Genomic DNA, 20,035 nt, shown 5'->3' with positions numbered 1-20,035 from the left:
GATTGCCACAATAATGATATGCATCAGTGTGTTGGGGTACACAGAAACAATTTACACAGACAAAAAAAGAAAAACAGCAGAGTAAATAACTTAATTTTCTCATGATTTTTCATTTATTCATGATAATACGATGAAGATAAAATGGAGAGACAAAAAAAAAAAAAAAAAAAAGTTTATACAAAAGAAAAATCTACATTTAGAAACAGTACAGAGCTAAAGTATTTCTCTCGCTTAGCCGACACAATACAGTACATTCGCAACTGTGCTAAGAATTCCTTGCTGAACTGGGAGAAAAACGTCACTGACAATGAATGGGTGCTTAGAACACAGAGGAAACTGACACAAGTGGCTACACAAAAGTACATATAATAAAAGTCCCTTTTATATAACCTTGGCTTAAATTATGGCTTCATTCACAATGATCATGTGCAGTATGTTCCCCCCACAAAAAGTGCAAAGTCCCAACATACAAATGTAAACTGTGAATAAATGTAAGACAAACAGTGAATTTAAACAGACCTTTGAATATACCGTGTAATACAGAACACTGTAGTTGAGTTGCAGCTCAGAGCTTTTTGTTTTGCCTGCTACTTAGTGGGGAGCATGTGTCCTCAAGTTGACAAGGCCAGAAGAGGAAAATAACCAAACCCCAGCATTTTCTGAAGCAGTTGCACGAGGGAGCCAGCCATATTCAGAGCATGTGTTGCAACGTGGGGAGAGGGACCAGAGCTGGGTCAAATGTTAACCATCTCCATTAGAGTGTGATCCAGCATCTGCTTTGTGCTCAGGCTCTCTTCTTTAGCACGTGTGAGTTTATCTGTCAATACAGCATTACAACAGTTAAAGGACCATTAAAACAAGCAAACAGTGCAGATATTCAAACAGACAAGGCTCTGCTCCAGGAGACAGTTAAACATGCTAATATTGTCACAAACCTCGTGAGTATTTGAAATTACACCTCTCGATAGAATATTTTTCAAACTAACTGACAAGTACATATCCTCCACTCAATGAAAACCAAAATCAGATTTGATATGTGATCTCTTAGTTTGGAAATGCTACACTCAAGCTATTGCCAGGGCTGAATTCAAGACTACACAAGCCGACTCCAAAAAAAAGTTTTGTAAAGACGGATTTTCGGATACGAATAAGATCATCTTCATTTAAATCATCCAACATTTATCAATTAAATCTAGACACCGATCTGAAAATGTCCTTTTCTGTGGATGTGTGAAGCTTAAACCAATTTGTGCACAGAAAGAGGTGCCTTTGCACCCCCCTTTCATATTTAAGCACAGTCTATGGTATCGCATCAAATTTAAGTGAGGCCTCGGGAATCAGAATCATATGGGTTCATTCCTTTTGATGGGGGCGGGTGGGGGCATTGGGGTGCTTCGAACACGTCACTGAATAGACCGTTTCATATCACCAATGGTCAGCACAGAGTGCTCGCTGCTACATGCCACAATATACAATCTTCTCCTGTGCTACTATTTTGCCTTATGAACATTTCCTGATCAGCTGGGGTTAAACAGTCAACCTTACTTACACCTGCTCTCCAGCATTTAAACACACAACGAACATAGTGCCTAAGTGCGACTCTGTGCTGACATGCTACAGGTAAAATCAATCAAAATAACTGCAAGCTTGGTTCCGAGAACAGCAGAGCACACCACATCTTTGGCAAATCCTCAGATTTTCATTGATTCCTTTTGCTGAAAACTCAACTTGGGATACAGTGATGTAGAAAGAATTCTACACCACATAGAATTTCAAACTTCCAAGTGTGGGCTTTTAAGAAACCCCAGCACCATGTAAATCATAGCCAGATGCATGTACTCCAGCCCTGACAATAACTGAGAAAATACATCAAATCAACTATAACTTCTCCAGATCTTAGGTTTTCTGACCTCCCACTTGAAACAGTTGTTCGAGAGCACAAAGTAAAAATCCTCTTTTAGTTGAGAAAATTGTTCATTTAGCGTCGTAGATACTGCCGTCTATACACCAAAGTCATTTGACGATATTCCTGGACTTTGGAGCGTCAGAAAAATTAAAGCGTCTGAGAACCCGCTCCAGCTTACGCCTCGTTTAGGGCTACTCTCAGTTCATTGGTCAGAAGGCGATTTTTTTCAAGCTGCTTGTAAAGATGGTCTTGACAGTCAGAAAGCAGTCAGAGGAAAAGAGACAAGAAGGCATGTTAGTACAAAAGACAAAGTGTTAAGAGTTAGCTCTGAAACTAATCAAGCAAATGACAGTTTGTGTTCAAGCTGATGACTTCCACAACTTCGTGAACACAGAAAGCTAAAACCACCACTTTCACATTTCAAAAAAGGTCTCCCACAATCCCTAATCTCCCAGACGATCAAAGTCACACAGTTATGTGCCTATTTTGAATGGTTTTTTCCAGAGTAGCTTTTACTGAAACATTGGTTTTCTTTTACCCCCCCCCAGCTACAGACCACAGCCTGGAATGAGGCTACAAGATTAAATTATTCCACATCAGATTTGGCCTTAGAGAACTGAACTAAGTGGATCATACTGGAAGCATTTAAAGATTTATAAAAAATAAAAAACAATGTACTTTTTAAAAGTTATAATCCCTTAGATGTTCGTGACAGAAAATGTATTTTCTGACACCTCAACGTTTCGTCTACAAAAGCCATTAATTTTACTGACAGTCGTTTGATGTCAATGCTAAAGTCCACAGTTTATACTTTTTGATTCAGACTGCTTTATGCATATCCAGAGAGAGAGAGAGACTACATTTAAAACAGTGACGAGTTTCTCTTCTGTTGCAAATCTGGCGAGGTTACCGCTCAAAAAAAAGAGTATGTGAACTTGCTATGATATATTTAAGTCCTACTGAGCAGAGATACTAAAAAGGAATATAGCTCTATGGAGGTGCTGAAACAAACATGTCTGGGTCAGTAAATTCAAAATCCTTAAAGCCAACCGATATGCTCAAACAGCAACATCAATAAAATTGACTAAATAAGCAACTAACTTATGACTATGGTAACTTACCACAGTCATCATTTCCATTGATAGTCCTCTCAAATAGAAAAAGAACAGTAAATGGGAGAGGAGCTAAAGAGTTTATTCAAAAGCTACTCAACAAAATAAATTAAAGACATAGGACAAATCAAAAAAAGTTTGGGACAAATGGAAATAAAGAAGCATCGCAGGAGAGGGGGGGGGGGGGGCTGACATGGATGGAAGAATGTTTATTTTACAGACAGCAATACGGCTCAAAAGTCTGTATGACAGATGGAAGAATGGATGGTGGCAGCGATGGCCCAATGTGCACAAGTGTCAGGGTAGTAAAGGAATACAGAAACAAAAAGACAAGATTTGGACTGTGCTGCACAGGAGAGAAATGATGATGCTCAACCAGCTTCTGGAGTGATGGGTGAAAAAGTTTAGCTGTGAAAACAGAAGAGCAGAAGTGTTGGAGGGGGGAAATGGAAGGCATAAAAGATAAATGACATGCAAAACAAAAAGGGATGCAAGGGAAAAGCCAGAAAATGAGAAAGAAACTTAAATGTAGCTGTGACGCACCAAACACTAAGCAGCTTACCTATGTCAGACAATATGTCTATTCTAACCCAAGAAGCAGATCAAAAACTAGTTTAGCTGCAAATAAAAGTTAACTCTTAACAGTTAAGAATAATTTAAAAAAATAAAAATGTAAAACAAATCGTTCATCGAGGATCGGGTTGAGTGAAAGTCACTGCACTCAACATGCCACAAGAGGGAGCTATTGTGCTAGTAGTGGTTAGGAGCTCAGAATCTAAGGCACAAAGCAGAATCAAGCATGTGGTGAATTACATGGAAGTCATGTCGTTGAGGGCGTGGTCCAGCTCCTCGCTGATGGCCTTGTACTTCAGTTTCTGGGCATACAGCTCATCTATAGTGTGGTAGTTTTTATTGAGAGGCAATGGAACATTTGAAAACAAGAACAGAAGAAAAATAAATAAATGTAAGAGAATGAAAGTCAACAGAATGCAGAAATGGTGCAACTGAAAAGGAAAAAAGGAAGACAGAAATAGGAAGGGCACATGAACAGCTGCTGACGTTTGTGTCAGATTCCTGAGGAGTCACTGAGAAACGGCCTCACATGTTCCATGACCCTGGGACAACCGCTAAGGACGGACTAGCTGGCCTCGAACACTCACTACACCGGAATGCTAAACTGCACCGTGGTGAGAAATGTATGAATAATATCACGCTGGCCTCTGTTGACCCCCCCCCCCCGCACTGTAGACAACTGACTACAAATATTTGTCTTGAACACTGGTGAACGCCCTGCTTACCAAACAAATACCCTCACACTGCATCAGTGTTTAAATTAAACTTTTTCCTTTCCTTCCTTTATCAAGCTCTCTTTGAGAAATTAAGACATAAGTTTGAGGAAGACAGCAAGGACATCAGTTATGGGCTGACGGGATTCCCGTCTGTGTTGACTGGTTTAGTGTTTAAAACTAAAAATAAAACATCCTCTTATTTTGAGGGGGAAAAAAGTGCAATTAAACTTTTCCAGAGACCACAAAGAAGTGTAAATGTTTCATACCCTCCAGGTCATCAATGGTCTTCTCAAGTTTGGCGACTGATCTCTCAGCAAACTCAGCACGGGTCTCAGCCTGATAGGAGGAACATGGCCCAACATTAAGAAAAGTAAAAAAACAAGGCAGATGGCTTCACAAAATACCCATTAAAATGAATAAATGGGAGTCATCACAGCTCAAAGCTCAATCACCTCCTTCAGCTTGTCTGTGAGAACCTTGATCTCCTCCTCGTACTTGTCCTCCTTCTGCGAGTACTGTGGTTACACGCAAAGGCCGGAGTTAGACAAATATACACGACACAACACGTGAAATTTCACAAGCTCACTTGTCAATAATGGTCTTAAATCAAACATCCCGATAAGCCACCCTACCTTTTCTGCCTGAGCCTCCAGAGACTTCAGGTTGTTCTGCACGGTTTTCAGCTCCTCTTCAAGCTCAGAGCATTTGCTGTTGAGTTACAGTGTGGGGGGAACAGGCAAAAAGAAGACATGACCTCACTGCAAACCTCGTTTAATATCGTCAGGTCGGAGAAGAAAAGGATGCTACCTCTCAGACAGCTCGGCGCGCTCCTCTGTACGTTCCAAGTCACTCTCAATGATCACCAGCTTACGGGCCACCTGAAGTCACAGCACAGTACGGTCCCACACATCAGTGTACAGACATATTCAAAAGTGCCTCTACCACGGAACTGTAGCCTTTCTATGATATTAAAAGAATGCAGGCACCTCAGAGTGCGGTGAGCAGCTGAGAAACTTACCTCCTCATATTTGCGGTCAGCCTCCTCAGCAATGTGTTTGGCCTCTTTCAGCTGGATCTCCTGCAGTTCCATCTTCTCCTCATCCTTCATTGCCCTGTTCTCAATGACTTTCATGCCTCTGTGGGACAGAAAGCAGAGCTGCGGGTGAGTCCAAGCACTATTTTTACAATTCCGTCTTGTATGGCTCACAATGTTCAAATTGTAACAGGCACGGTGACTACACGAATGTGAATGAACAAACACTCATTTAAAAAAATTTTAAAAAAAAGCAGGTGGGCTGCATCAGTGCTCCCAATACCTGCATACGTTTTGTTCAAAGACATTTAGTCTCCATAAACATGCAGTGCGGCACGTGCCTGGACAGTTACTCTGCATCATAAATAAGTAATTTCTTAAAGATATGGGAGACAGTCTTAGAAAAAACTAGTTTGTTTGAACTGACCAACTTCCATTCACCAGTGGCAGCACTGAACCACACCATTATGAGCTGTTCTCCAACAGCTAGTTTCATGCTCAAATCTTTGACATCTCTCTTTTCTTTAAACTTTTTTTTTTGTTTTAAACGTAAGGGAGATGCACAAAATTAAACACTTAACCACTGGTCTTAAAGACCTTTCATGCTAACAATGGACAAAATGTTTGCAGCATCTTGGAAACCAACCCTTGTGCGGTGCGGCACGACTCGAGTATGTTGACCAGGTGAAAGACACCCACCTCTCACTCTCATCAGCAGCCTTCTCAGCCTCCTCCAGCTTGGTCAGAGCTGTGGCCAGACGCTCCTGAGCACGGTCCAACTCCTCCTCAACCAGCTGGATACGTCTGTTTAGGGAAGCTACATCAGCCTCAGCCTAGGAGAGCACAGCACCACAGCCAGAGTCAAACAATTCGAGTAGCCCATGATCGTGTGTTAAAAGAAGCTTTTATATATTTTTTGAGAGGGGGCTTGTTCAGGAACCAGCTCAGGGGATGGATTCTGCCTGCATTACCACAATTTTACACATAGGATGACAACTAGAATGGCATTACTTACACTATAATTTATGTTATGGCTATTCATTCGAAATAAAATAATGAACGAAACTGTCTGCCCTACCCGCACCCCACCCCATATAACTAGCAAAAAACGAGCAATTTCCTGTCTCACAGTGATTTGTTTCTCTTTCCCCCCATTAATTAGCTACAAAATTCGGCTTGGATAAGGACAAATGGCACCTCCTGTTACTTAAACTGGCAGGTGGCACGGTTAGAGGGTTTTATCTCAAGAGAACCTGTGGTGCTGCTTTAACCCCAGCCTATTTCTAACGCAGCTTTTAATGCATTCGGGATGTTTGGGGTGGTGTCCTTTCAGCCACCCATCCTTTCTTCACATCCTTCTGTGTGCTAACTTAAAACCCATCCCGCTCACGCCCGGCTGTATTCGAACACAAACCGTGCCTGTTGGGCCTAGCAGCCACGCTTTTTTTGCCAGATTTGCACCCAATGCCTCCCGCAGGCAAGGGACTAATTGCCTTAAATCATTAGCAGCTTACAGCTTCCCTCGCGCTCCTCTCCTGGTTCAGTTCCCGCTGTACCAACGCCGCCCGGTCCTCCGCCACATCGGCCTGCTCCTGCAGCGACTTGATTTTCTTCTTCACGGCTTCCAGGGAGCTTCCACCGGCCATTTTTTTGCTTTGTTTGTATCAGCTCAGCTAGTTTTCTCTCAGTTTTGTGCAGGCTACCTTCACGCAGGCACAGACAGTCTTGAGGATGCGGTGCGTTTTGATCCCTGCCCCCAACGCCTTTAATCAACCGCTGATGAGGATTGGGATGTGCCACCAACCCCGGAAGTAACGCATTTTATGCTCAAATATTAAAAATAAAGAACTCTCTGAAAATACACGAATAATTGTGTTGTCTAATACTCTTTATTTTAATTTTGTATTATCTTCTAATACATTTGGGTATTATGAAACGACATAATTCTCAGGCAATTTCACGTGCATCCCCTACTCCTAAATTGAACTTGCCCTCTCAAGATCACAGCTCTAAACATCACACACCGGCTCAGTCATGAGCTACTGCTGAAGCAACAGTTTGTCTTAATGGAAAACATACACTCTCATCATTCTTTTTTTTTTAAAACATCATTGATAATGTCATTTTTAATGGTGCTACCTCAGTCACTTTGTTTATTTTGTGTCTTTCTATTAAAACTGTTGACACAAAACACCACTAGCCTGTTGCATTCCTTATTGTATCTTTATTTTTTAATCAGATGAACCATTACTTTCATTATTGCTACTCAATTGTGTCTTGGTGGTTCATATGGGACACTTATTTTATATTTCAAGTGTAAAGCCATTTCTGGAATGAATGAAATGTATAATTATGTTAATGTTTTCTGCTGATGAAGTTGGTTTGTTGTCACTGTGGCATCATCAGTTGGGCTTAATTGGCGTAGCATTAAACGCAGTCAATAAACGTAGTCATTTCATGTAGGTTGGGATGAACAGTGGAGCGCCAGCTGACACCAGTACAAGCAAAAATCTGTCAAGGCCTTTTCGGGCCAAAATGTGCCTGTTAAACGCCCGACTGAAATCGGACACTAGCCCTCAGATTTGTCCCGACGGCTGTGCGATGCAAAGGTAAGCCACTGAGCTGTGACCTTACCATATACAGCGCAAGAGCTAAATTTGTCAACCCCTATAATCATCCTATGCAGCCCACGTCTGTCATATAATTGATTATTGCACTAGTAGAGCTTTAAAATCAATCTATATTGGCGCTGGTCATATTTTCTGAGTTAGGCCATGGGGTGTTGGAAACATAGGTAGAGTGGGTGTCCTTCTTGAGTTTCCCCTATTGTCCAAACTCACATCTGTGGCTTTCTTCTCAGCGAGCTCCAGTTTCTCCTGGGCATCCTTCAGGGCCTCAGAGTACTTGTCCAACTCATCCTCAGTTGATTTCAGCTTCTTCTGCAGTGTTACCAGGTCATCCTCAAGCTGGTGCGCAAAGAAAAGATTTATTTACATTTAAGGTTTGAAAAAGCACTCGGACTCCATCTCAAATCATCTTTACGCGATACAAATAACAGCTTATTCTTCCGCTTTGTCATCCTATTATACAATTAGTCTTTAATGAAGAAAGCCTTAAATCAAAGTTGTCTTAAATGACAGTTTTGACTGATAATGAAACAAACAGCTAAGAGTTATAACGAATCCACCAGTAGCCTACATGTAAAACGTTCCCAATTTATTAGCTGCAGTCCACACTTAAAAAAAATAATAAATAAAGGGGAAAAGGCTATTCTATATTTAAAAATTAAATCAAATTGTATCACAACTCAATTATAAATCCTCAGAAACAGCAGTAGGAGCCATGCAACGCCTTGCGCACAATGCCGTTGACACCTGTGCGTAAAAGTACCAGAGCGCGTTTCACACTGGATCACGACCTGTTTGCTTCTGTCCTCGGCTGCTTTCTTGTCTGACTCGGCCTGCTCAGCTCTGTCCAAGGCATTTTCCTTGTCGAGCTTGAGCATCTGCATCTTCTTCTTGATGGCATCCATGGCTGCTTGGTGTCGGGGGTTTCACCACAAACAAAAACGAATAGATGGAAATGATCGGAGCGTCTGAACCACACTGAACGCCAAGCTGGAGTGCGAGCTCGCTAAGACTCTAGAGAGTCAAATATGTATTTTGGCCAGGCAGATACTGGATACCAAATACTTTTTTGGAAACAACTGCAGCTGCTTTCCAACGCAGGACCTGTCATTTTCTGAATCTCTTCACTGATTCGCTCCTCCACGACATTTGACCACCTCTGTGACTATACATGGGGTACAAGCGTCAGAGAGACACTCGCTCCTCCCATCAAGATGTCCACTCCTATTTCTCTCACCCTCCAAGTGGAAGCAGACTGTCAATACTCAAGAAGTTTGTAGTGTTTGGAAGAAGGTTTCATGGGAGAAACATTCTGAGAGCATTATCACTCAGAGAGATGAACAGAAACCTTTTGAGCAAAAGCCGAAAAAGAGATCAAATGACCATCGAATTTTTAAACCTTTTAATTTGAGACATTTTTATGGTATTAAGCAGCACTAAATTAAATAATTTGATGGTCTATGATAAGTCCTGCCTTAGGTTTTCAGCTTGTGTTTTCCTTCATTCAGAGCTCAGCACTGAATTAAGTACAATAGCATTCCATGCATCAAAACTGTTCACACAAAACAAATATAACTTGATTGGATAAGCCCCTGTGAAAGTTTTTCTCCCATTGAAGCGTGTCATATTAGCCAATATGGCTTGCTTGTCTTCCGGGAATCATTTCAGCAGCTCTCTCACAACATAGTTCAACACCCGAGCAGAAATAAGATAGGCTTGGCTCTCTCTAAGACTCATATCATCAAGCTTGTACAACTCTTCTGGCGGCTAATACACGCCTGAGGGAACTGTCTCAAATGGGCCGCAATGGATACAGTGGTGTGCGTAGAGGAAGACACAGAAGCTATGGCATTTCAGCAGCCCCCGTCACTGCGTCTCCATGATTGTTCACAGGGCCACTTGCACAGCTGCAGCTGTCACACACAGTCTGCGGTCAGGACCGGTTGATGGTTTAGCAATGACAAGTTACTGTCATTTACAGTAGACTAAGTAGACCATTTTTTGTACAATTTTGGGAAATGTGAACCAATAGAAAAAGAAGGTAAAATAAATGAATCAGTAAAGATAGAGTACTGAAAATAAGTTCAACATATACTGTCGTTACGGCTCTAAGCATCTCTGTCTTTGTTCTTACTTCTAAAGAAAATAAACACTCATGGTGACAAGACTGTCATTCTTTCAAAGGAGCCTTCATCCTTTTCTTCCTTTGCCCCTATGCAATGTTTGTGTTTTATTGAGTGAATATTTTGGGTTCTCACCACTTGGACAACACCTGTTGGACTCCATCCATGGCTTCATAACCATTCCTACTCATTGACATCTATTAAGCAGAGCCGCTGACATTTTTTGAATCAGTAAAACACAAGCAACCAAAAATAATAAGCCGGTTCAACAAGACTTTTGCTATTACTTGTTTTTGTTAGCCTTGACTGATTTTTTTTTCCCTCAATAAGTCTGAACCCAATCATTAGAGCACAAATGCTTTTTTTGCTTGAATTCTCAAAGACATAGAGATCCAGAAGAATTTAACAAGATAATCAAATTGCTGCCTTTTAAGATCTATTTTTACACTCAAATGTTTCCCATTTTCTGCATGTCTCACTCCTATATTTTATTTCTTTGGTGTGTCTTGACGTCTTTCCTATGGGGATTTTTTTAAGGCAGTCAGCTGTCACTGTGTTGTCATCCTGCCATGTGTTTTGTGAACTGTGCAGCAGCCAGCCAGACATGCCAGTCATATACAGAGATCAAAGAGTCCCATGGCGCAATCCATATCACCCTCACACCCTGGATGGATAGAGACAGGCATCGTCACTTTATACCTGTCCAGCAGTTAATGATTTTCTCTGTTTAAGTCAAGGACTTGATTTAGGGCTTAGAAAACACTTCCATTCATGGCATTTTAGGACTTTTCACTGTAACATGTTTTGTTTTATATCCTCTCTCTGGATTACCTGGCCATTGGAATCTGAATTTTCTAAATTTTTTAAAATTTGTATTGTTCATTTGCTAGTTTATCATATAAACCTCACAAACAAGGAGGAAATCTCCCCGGCACCACATAAAAAGCATATCTATGTTGCTAAAGTCGTAAGACTGACAGGTGAGATAACTGGAACAATCCTTAGGTATTCCCAGAATCCCCATCATGCAGGGAACTATTTGGCCTGCTAATAATGACATTACAGTATTTTGAGGAGCCACACATGAATGTAAAAGGCTTCTGAAATTCTATTTTATTTGTCGAGCCTTGTTTTATCATGGTCATTAAATACATTACTTGTTTATTGTTCCAAAGCGCTCATAAATCTCAACAAAGCCTTTACTTTTGTGGTGTTTCACAACTTACCTATTCTTTAAGTTTGTTTTTAGAGTTTAGTCAAACCAGCTATTTCAGCCCTTCATCATAAATGTGCTCAGACAGCTGCTGGGTGAGTTGCTCCAAGACAAAAAAAAAGCATGCATGGTAATCATGAGGGTGATTTCATTGCTGAAGTCCAGACTGGAATTTCTCACTTCCTCTTCAGTAATTAAAAGTATTAGGGAGGGATAACGCTGGTGTTCCACTCAGTCCTTCTGAGTCAAAACTTCTCATTTGCCTTGGGTCAGCATAATCCAGCTCATCATCACGGTTTAGATGTTCAGAAGTCACACCTGAGGTTACACAATATTATTTGCAGATGCTGTATGTCATCGGTGAAAATAAATAAATAAATTGGAGGTGAAAGCAACAGATAGAACAAAGAGAAAGAAGCGGTCTCCATGGTGCTGCCATGTTAGGACAGGTGAACCGTCTTGAGGAGATGAAGCAGCGAGCATCGCCATGTAGCATGGCTGCCGTCGCCAGTAACAGGATCCACTTTCTGACTTTTATCATAATTAGATTTAAGACATATAAATAATGGACGAGCTGCTTTCTATCAGCTGCTACTCCACATTAAATCCAATGTACTCATCCTTTTAGCTGTGGTTTTTGCTTTCTTGTCTTCGGCCAAGTCAGCATAGAGGGCCCCTCTTGTTACAAGTCAAATTAACAGCTGAAGGGAGAATGTTTAACAACCTCAGAGATTTTGATTTCAGACTGTGGCATTAAAAGCTTTCTGAGAAAATATCAGAAAAAGGATGGCATGTTTGAAAGCAGTCCTGTGAGCAGCTGTGCCACTGTAATTGACATTCCCTCCTCAAATTTTAGTGCTTGACAAATTTAGCACGGGTCTGAGTTCACAGCCTGGACTCGATATAGCTTCGTGTTGAGTGCCGACTCAGAAATACCATCTTGTCTTGACACTGAAAGGGACCTTGCCAGAACTTACCTCTCTTGTCATTCACTGTAGGCCTTCTATTGGTTCTGCATTCAGTCAGAACTGCTGCTCAAACATCAAACAAGGATATAACAGATGTTTCATATCTACCCGAGAGAAGACAGAAAATTAATTTGCGCAAACTTCACTTCCCAACGTAACGGTTTAAAATGTTTCAAAATCAACTGCAAACTGCAAAGAATGAATATTGGTGGTTTCCACGCAGAGCTGGACAAATCTGTTTGAAGCATTCAGGATTAAAAAGCATGCAGCAGAAGCGGTCGTTGCATCTTCAGGTATAAAGCAGTTATTTCAAGTTATTTCCCTCTAATTTGATAAGATTTATGTTATTTCTTTCAATAACCAAAAAAAGAGATCAAATATCTCTATAAATACCAGCATACATTATCATTTTTCGTTTAGCTTACAGTCTGATTAACATGTAACGAGTCCACAGATGGGCAACTGCAGAGTGATTATCGCGTGGCATTTTTATACCGAGGACATGACCTTGATGTCCTCAGTGGCTTTTTCGCCTCGAATGTGGCTGAAGATATTTCAGCTTATCAAAGATTTGATTCAAGCTGTGCTCCTAATTAGGTCAAGTGGGCAATTACTTGTAAGAATAAATGTGTCCTCAACTCTTACCTACCCTTGGGCAGACAAAACAGTCTTTAAAAGGTGTTTTAAAACAGGGCAAACTGTATAAAATGAAAAAAAAAAACTATGCAGTTGTTTGCAAATAATTTATATCATTTATTTTTTGTTAGATATATATATGATCACCATTTCGACAAAAGATTGAAAGCTTTTGCTTTTGCAAAGTCTTTAAATTGCTTTAAATTCATTCCCAGTCCTGACACCAATAGTATTTAATCCCCTGTTCTTAAGAACAGTGTTACTCATCTATCTTTTTAGCCTTTGTGCGTGTTCCTACGCTTCTCTGACCTTTCGGTGTGTCACTGGCATCAAATAAGTACTTTATTCATTCATTCATTCATACCCGCTTTATCCCAATTAGGCTTGCAGAGGTCTGGGAACATTGTACACCCAGGTACACTGCACCTTGGTTTATTCACATTTTTGCAATACAGTGATTCCATGACGATGGAAATCCTTGCCCTTGTATTTGTGAAATCTGTGAAATAACTGACACGTGAATCATGAACTACTCCAGATTGTTCAAAATTAATAGAAGATCTCAAATTCGAGACACGGAGTGAAAAACTTGAATCTAAATAAAACACACACGCACACTGTGTTTATGCTCCAAAAACAGAAATAATCACAACAGGGAATTTCATTACATTGAAATGCTTTATTTTCAGTGAATACAAAAAATAGTTTTGAGGCCAGATAAATATCTTTTATATCGTAAGTTACAGCTCATCTTTAGAGTAGCCACATCCTAATTTCACTTCTGTTCGGGGAGCTGGGAACATACAGGACATTTTGATTACGCCACAGCGTTGAAATGCTTCACGACATCTTGATGTTGACGGATATATCGAAATGTTCCTATCACATGTATCTTTCATAGAATCTTAAAAGCACAAGAAAAAAAGCCCATCCATAAAATTTCAGACTTCATAACACACAATAAAGCAGTTGACGGAGTCACATCTCCAGTCTGTGTAGCTTAGAAGCACTGTGGTACATGCCCATGGAATGCAGTACAAAAATGTGTTCATATATGTAATATACATATACAGTATACATACTGAGAGTACAGTTTAAACTGCAACACATTTTTTTATTTTCTATTTGACTGGCAGACAGTTCCTCTGTCATCCAAAAAAAGGCCTCACATGTGGCAGAGAGGTTAGATAAAGGGGTGCAGTTGTTTCAGCACTTAGAGGAACAGTATGTTAGCGAGTGGGAGAACGAATAGTAACAACCCCACAGACATGAACCTACATTTCCAAACAATAGCTTGTCCTGTACCTTCTATTGACAGATGGCATGAAGCTTTCACTCAGAGCAGAGGCTGTTTTGACTACCGACTAAGGCACTAATAATACTAATAACACTACAGACTTAATTGATAAGTAGTGGACATGCTTCATTTTCCTCCCTCTTTCCAACGCTCACACATACACACAAACACACACACAAAAAACAAACAAACAAAAAAAACACATCCAAGTCCAGCTGCAACTTAAAAAAAAAAAAGAGAAAAACTTAAGTGTCTGTCTTTAGCTAACCGCTGTGGTATACTGTAGTGAAGTGGAGGTCTGAATTACTCTGCACCTGCAGCACAAAGCCATGCATTTTCACAGCAGAACCTTACCTTACAATGCACTATAGTTTAAGATTGAAACACAGCCCAAATAGTTAGACTGTGGAAACAAAACACATTACAATCAAACTCAGTAAACAAAAGGATCTTCTCTTGCAGCAAGTAGCAAATTCAGTCAAGTCGCACACGGCACCCAGAAAGGAGACGGAATCAGTCGCAGTGATTAGCTCGGTTGTCGCTTCACTGTCAATTACACTCAACTGTCAGAAATTTGTAAGGAATTATTGCAAAAGTTCATATTTCAGAGTTGGAATTTGACCACTTCTTGAATTTCAATAACTGCAGTTGGATTGAAACACATCATTCCTTGGCAGTGAGAGTTTTGCTAGAAGAATGACTAATAACCGTCTAATTATGGAAGAGATAACTATCAACATATTGAGCCGAGTAAATATACTGGGGGTAGCGACCAGAGCAACTAGATTCTAGAGGTCAAGGTATTTGTTTTCCATTTATTCTGACTGAATGACAGGAACTAATCGACTTGCCAGGTCAAACAAACTTCCCACCTTATACTAATTCAAATCTTCCATAGATAGAAACAATATCATCCCATTGGTTATTACTTTGTGTTTGCATGGTGTAAAGGTAACCAATGCTGCCCCCTAAAGCACCATCCATCTTATTGCATCATGATCAAACTCATACTGTACGTAGGTTTGAATACCTGAAATGAAAGGGGGAGAAAAAAAAAAGAAAAGATATTTGAAGGTTTGAGAAAACATCTGTATCCGTGCCTGGAAGCCACACTAGCCTCTGCTGGTGGCAGCTATGAAGCAAGACCATTTCTGAGCCTCTGCTAAAAATACTCAGGAGTAATAAATATCCTCAATGGTAACATTTTCTTCCATGTAGAAAAGCACTGACATGGTAACGTAGTCAGTTACTCAAGAGATCTACACTGAGGAGCAGAATTAGTTGCATCTTAAGTTTTGAATGGAAAATTATCAGCATGATAAATGAAGACAAAAAAAGAAAAAAAAGAAACTCGGATGACCGCCTAACATTAAATAAAATTTCCCCAAATCAGCTGTCCATTATTGAAATCCACACTATGGTCTATCAAAACACCAATATGCAACATTCTTCCTTCATATTAGGCTTCATGACCACTGAAGTAGAGCCACGTGCCACAGTGATTTACATGTTTCACAGAGACATTAAGGTGCAAACTGGAGCATAAAGGCAAACATTCACACGATCAGAGTACCGAGCCGAAATGCTTTTGCTTTCAGATTGATGTTGCAGTTATACGGCATGAAACAGCAGTACAATCACTTTTTGATTTGAAAGGTTTTTTGTTGGTTTTTATACACTAGAGCCTCAAACGATTGAACAAAAGAAAGAAAGTGTAGCTTACGGGCAAACGAGGGAGCACGAGCTGTGCCGTTTGTCCTCGGCATGTCACATTCTGGTTTACATCAGCTGAAGTAGTTATGCTAGAAATGAGGACAGGAAGAAGCTCCTCCGTCTGTTCACCACAATCTTTATGTTTTCAGGAAGTAGTCTGTTCCACGCAGTAGTATTTGTCTTTTTCTAGTAGTCGACTCTTCGCTCTTTCCATGTGTCGAGGTCAGCGGTGTTCACTGCAGAACTGGGCTTTAATGGTTTGTAAAATCCGTCACAGAAGTCACTGTAGAACACATACCGGTCCAGGTGTGCCGTCAGGAGGACACAAATTAACACACAAATACAAATGCGGCCTTGACACCAGTTAAAGCTTATGCAGCAGTGACTAGTTGGCGTCCTCTCGTAGCTCGCTGGGCAGGAACTTGTACTGCTGCTGTCTGATCTGAGCCAGTTTCTTTCTGGCTTCTTCCAGCTCCCTCTCTTTCCTCAGCATCTCTTCCTGGGCTGCAATGATCTAGACAGAGAGAAAGTACAATTTTACGTTACAGCAATTTACATTATAGTTCGCAGTGTATTTTGGCTTTCGTGTTTAGTTTTCCAAAACCCATTCAGCTCTAGTTTGGACCAAAAGGGACATGAGCTATGAAAATGAAGAAATTAAGAAACCTGTTGCCATTTCTCAGCATTTCCTTTATGACTAATGTGTGCGTTTCTTTATGTAGATTTTCCACTACCTAGAAGGTATGTAACAAGTATTCATAAAGAGGAGAAAAGTAACTGAGTTAGTTCAAATGAACCATCTTTAAGAAGCCGAAACAGCTTTTCTGAAAAAAAAAAAAATGTAAATAAATCAATAAATCTGGTTCTATGTTCTTTGCCTTTTCGCACAGTTTGTCTGCTCTCCTTCACTAATTTGGGTCCTAACTTGTAAATCTGTAAATTTTGAAGGGAGTCAAAATGTTGCTGGGCAACATAAACAACAATGCAACTAAGCCAAGCGAAATAACTACTAATACCACAGTTCAAGGTCTTGTGTTTTTGCTTTGTGACCTCACAACTTGCCTGCGCCTCACGACATAAGCACCAACATAATCAAAAGCCATTTGAAAGCAATACCTGCGCTATTCCACCCACAAACTTGGTCTTGACCACCACGTTGTCTTCGTCTGCTTTGTCAAAAGCTGCCTTCTGGGCCGCCCGCACCAAATTGTCAGATGCTTTCTTCACTGCATTCCCAGCAATCTACAGAATGACGAGATCAGCTTAGAGCAACAGCAGACAGTGACTGAAGAGACGGATAATTCAAATATCTGCAGAAAAATACTCAATACTGTAGGGAAAGTGCTCTTGCATATCAATAATATACATTGTACTATTATTCAAAGTAAAATAAAATAAAAAAAAATACAATATATACATATAATTTTATTAATTTAGACAAGGGGAATTATGTTACTAGTTACAAAAGAATGGCTACAAATATTACTCCAACGTCAAGAAAATAAAAATAACTTGTAGATTGGATACAGAACAGTCAGGTTACCATGTTAATTACACAGACACATAAATTTAGAGTTAAAGCTAATAAATACTGCCACCGTCTCTCTACATCTTCGGGTGGTTTCACAATAGGACTGTGGTGTGTGTGGAACTTCCGAATGTTTAAGCAAAGCCTTTAGCGTTGCTGTGTAGACAGTTGCAGCACAGCCGCATAAGAGAAGTTGGCGGTGTGAGTAAATTGTGACGCAGCAGATCAGCAAAGCACATGCCACGTTCCCATCCAGCTTTATGATAAATAATCCAATGTGCTTTACAAGGTAAGGAAGCATTGAAACATCTGCATGCGTGCATACCTGCAGCCTTCTCATGGCCTCAGAGTCCTGGTCAGCCTTGACCTTACAGGCCACCAGCAGCTGGGCAGTGGAGGCCGCCACCTGTTTGGCTGAAGAGATGAGCTTCTCCTCGCTGGCTTGGCCTTGAACTGAGGCGTTGGCTGCTTCGCACAGGTTGCTAGTCGCTGCTGCTACCATACGTGCCTGAGAGCGAGAAATAAAGAAAGTGAATGTGTGACGAGATTGTGCCTCATTTTATGATCTGGAGAGGACAACCCTTCACCGCAACACTCACAGCGGAGATGAGCCCCTGAGACCACTGTCCATCATCCACGGCATTGGCAGGGATGGAGCCCACTTTCCCCTGAGCAACCAGCTCTCTCTGCGCAGCTGAAGCCGATTTCACCAACGCGCTGGTGGCTGCAGCGATCGACTTGGCAGCCTCCAGGATCTGCTCCTCAAAGTTCAGTGTCTCGTCTGCTAGCTGGGGGGAGGAGACCAGTCAGTCAAATTGGATGATTATTGATAGCACAAAATTATGGGTGAAGTCATTGCTTTTGTGAAAAAGAATTAAACTCAACACATCTTTAAGAGGGGCGTTGCTTGTGATGGGAAGATAAATTATTTTTCCAGTAAATATCATTCAACTCGATGACTAAAATCTTCAAAGGATTGCTTTTTAAAAAGCTTCACGCAACCACATATAACATCTCTTTCAACTGCAAGAACTGATAAGGAGCTATATACAACTGCAGGGGAAACAACACTCTGTATCAGACATCCAATCATACTCCTGTGTGCCTGTTTGAACACACACACAAAAACACATTCACACCACAAGTCTGTAGACAGAGCGGGACACTGTAGGAATATGTTTGATATATAGTTGGGACTGAATTACAACCTAATATATCAAACATATCAGACAGAGCCCTGCAGAGAAGGCCTCCGGTGGTGGGGGCAGGCAGGGAAGAGGAGGAGGGCGGGGGAGGGGGGGTAACTGGGAGCTAGACAACATACAGTAGACTGGAACAAACTTTAAGCTAGATCTGGGACAGATGGATGGATGGCAGGGGGAAGGGAAGAAAGGGGAAGAGGAGGGTACAGCAGACACAGGGTTATTTGGAGAGGTTGGATATGACTGGCGATGACATTTCAAGGGTGTTGGGTTTTTGTGAGTTTTACATGACAAAAACAGGAGAAGTATGAGCGACAGACACAGACTCAAAGGAAAATGTTGGTGCACATGAATATTCAATGAATGATATACAAAGCAAATGTTTGAGGATATTAAATGTGGTTATTTCACGGGCTGAGCAACCCACCAGCCTTTTTATAACATTTACAAAGCAAAATATATCATTTTTGTCACTGTTGCTCAATCCAACACAGTTACAAACGACAAATATTTTTCTGAAACACACCCACTTAAAAGTTTCTTTATATTTCTACTCTGGCACATCTCAAAAAAGAAATAAGGAATATTCCACCGCATTTATACTCCAAGCTTCTAACATGCGTTCATTTTTTTTAAGCGTTTTTTACCTGGAGCCCATTGCTACATATTTGACACATCTATGAGTCATTTCACACACAAGAGAGATGTTCGTCTTCTACAAAAAAAGCTAATATTTAACAAAAAGCAAAAAAACTTATGCAGCGTAGGAGAATTTTGAATGTAACCTTTCCTGCGCCAACAACCATCTCACCACCAACCAAACTGTGACCCAAACGAAGAGGAGCTGACCCATGGGCTGGAAACAACTCAACTACCCAACTGCTTACACACTGATGCCAATCTAATAATGAAATGATAAAACTATGAAGCACCTGACCTGACAAAATCCAAAATAAATACAGAAATATCTCAAGAAATAAGTTAATTTGCCAGTAAATGCTACAAAATAACAATAATATTCATTTAGGGCATAACCGATGTATAAAATGTGACATTTATTTCTTTTTGCTTCATTAGGCTAATGAGGGGGGTGTCTTTCAGAGTCTGTCCTGGGACGGGTTAGGGTTAGGACGCACAATTTTCAGTGACTGTGCTAGCTTAACATGCCGTCAGGACAATAACAAGTAGTATTCTCTCTGATTCTAATTCACTTCCTTTTTAAAATGGCAGTGATTGTGGTAAACAGGATCTGTGCACCCTGATGATAAACCAAGAGGTGAGCCGCTGAGCCCATGACACACTCTGAAAGACCGCTCCCTCACTGACATAATGAAAAAGAAATGCAATGCAAAAGTCAAAAGGAAGTAGCAGAAAGTTAATACTCCTAC

General features: G+C 40.7%; 2 protein-coding genes across 10 annotated transcripts in view; both read right to left on the bottom strand.

Moving 5' to 3' along the window:
* Nucleotides 1-90: 90 nt before the first annotated feature.
* LOC142378794 (tropomyosin alpha-1 chain-like) lies at nucleotides 91-9,052 on the bottom strand. 8 transcript variants are annotated; one of them, XM_075463693.1, is made up of 10 exons: nucleotides 8,759-9,052; nucleotides 8,181-8,306; nucleotides 6,040-6,173; nucleotides 5,326-5,443; nucleotides 5,115-5,185; nucleotides 4,940-5,015; nucleotides 4,760-4,822; nucleotides 4,574-4,643; nucleotides 3,832-3,910; nucleotides 3,351-3,426 (listed from the first exon to the last, which is right to left on the bottom strand). In XM_075463693.1, exons 1-10 carry the CDS (start codon nucleotides 8,870-8,872, stop codon nucleotides 3,423-3,425), a joined length of 855 nt encoding a protein of 284 aa, XP_075319808.1. In that variant the 5' UTR covers nucleotides 8,873-9,052; the 3' UTR covers nucleotides 3,351-3,422. The 8 variants fall into 8 exon arrangements, with proteins under 8 accessions (XP_075319799.1, XP_075319824.1, XP_075319815.1 ...); XM_075463684.1 differs by lacking the exons at nucleotides 3,351-3,426; nucleotides 3,832-3,910 and adding an exon at nucleotides 91-817 and having other exon boundaries at nucleotides 8,759-9,051; XM_075463700.1 differs by lacking the exons at nucleotides 3,351-3,426; nucleotides 3,832-3,910 and adding an exon at nucleotides 728-2,154 and having other exon boundaries at nucleotides 8,759-9,051.
* Nucleotides 9,053-13,587: 4,535 nt separating this feature from the next.
* Nucleotides 13,588-20,035, bottom strand: part of LOC142378781 (talin-2) — an 81,903-nt gene continuing 75,455 nt past the window's right edge. For both annotated transcript variants that reach the window (XM_075463664.1, XM_075463673.1), the window contains 4 exons: nucleotides 18,045-18,233; nucleotides 17,771-17,953; nucleotides 17,034-17,159; nucleotides 13,588-16,431 (listed from right to left, as the gene is read on the bottom strand). In XM_075463664.1, coding sequence (XP_075319779.1) covers nucleotides 16,303-16,431; nucleotides 17,034-17,159; nucleotides 17,771-17,953; nucleotides 18,045-18,233 — 627 coding nt within the window. In that variant the 3' untranslated portion in view covers nucleotides 13,588-16,302. The remainder of the gene's footprint in view (nucleotides 16,432-17,033; nucleotides 17,160-17,770; nucleotides 17,954-18,044; nucleotides 18,234-20,035) is intronic.

The sequence above is a fragment of the Odontesthes bonariensis genome, chromosome 1 (assembly GCF_027942865.1).
Source record: "Odontesthes bonariensis isolate fOdoBon6 chromosome 1, fOdoBon6.hap1, whole genome shotgun sequence".
Taxonomy (NCBI): Eukaryota; Metazoa; Chordata; class Actinopteri; order Atheriniformes; family Atherinopsidae; genus Odontesthes; species Odontesthes bonariensis.
The sequence above is the reverse complement of the archived record's forward strand: the minus strand, read 5'-3'. Positions and strand labels throughout refer to the sequence as shown.

Excerpts from the sequence above, each read along its gene's own strand:
- LOC142378794 (XM_075463736.1), bottom strand. The coding sequence starts at position 8,872 with ATGGATGCCATCAAGAAGAAGATGCAGATGCTCAAGCTCGACAAGGAA. Across the intron at positions 5,186-5,325 it reads CTGACCGCAAATATGAGGAG|GTGGCCCGTAAGCTGGTGAT; the intron begins GTAAGTTTCTCA and ends CTGTGACTTCAG. Across the intron at positions 4,644-4,759 it reads TCACAGACAAGCTGAAGGAG|GCTGAGACCCGTGCTGAGTT; the intron begins GTGATTGAGCTT and ends TCCTCCTATCAG.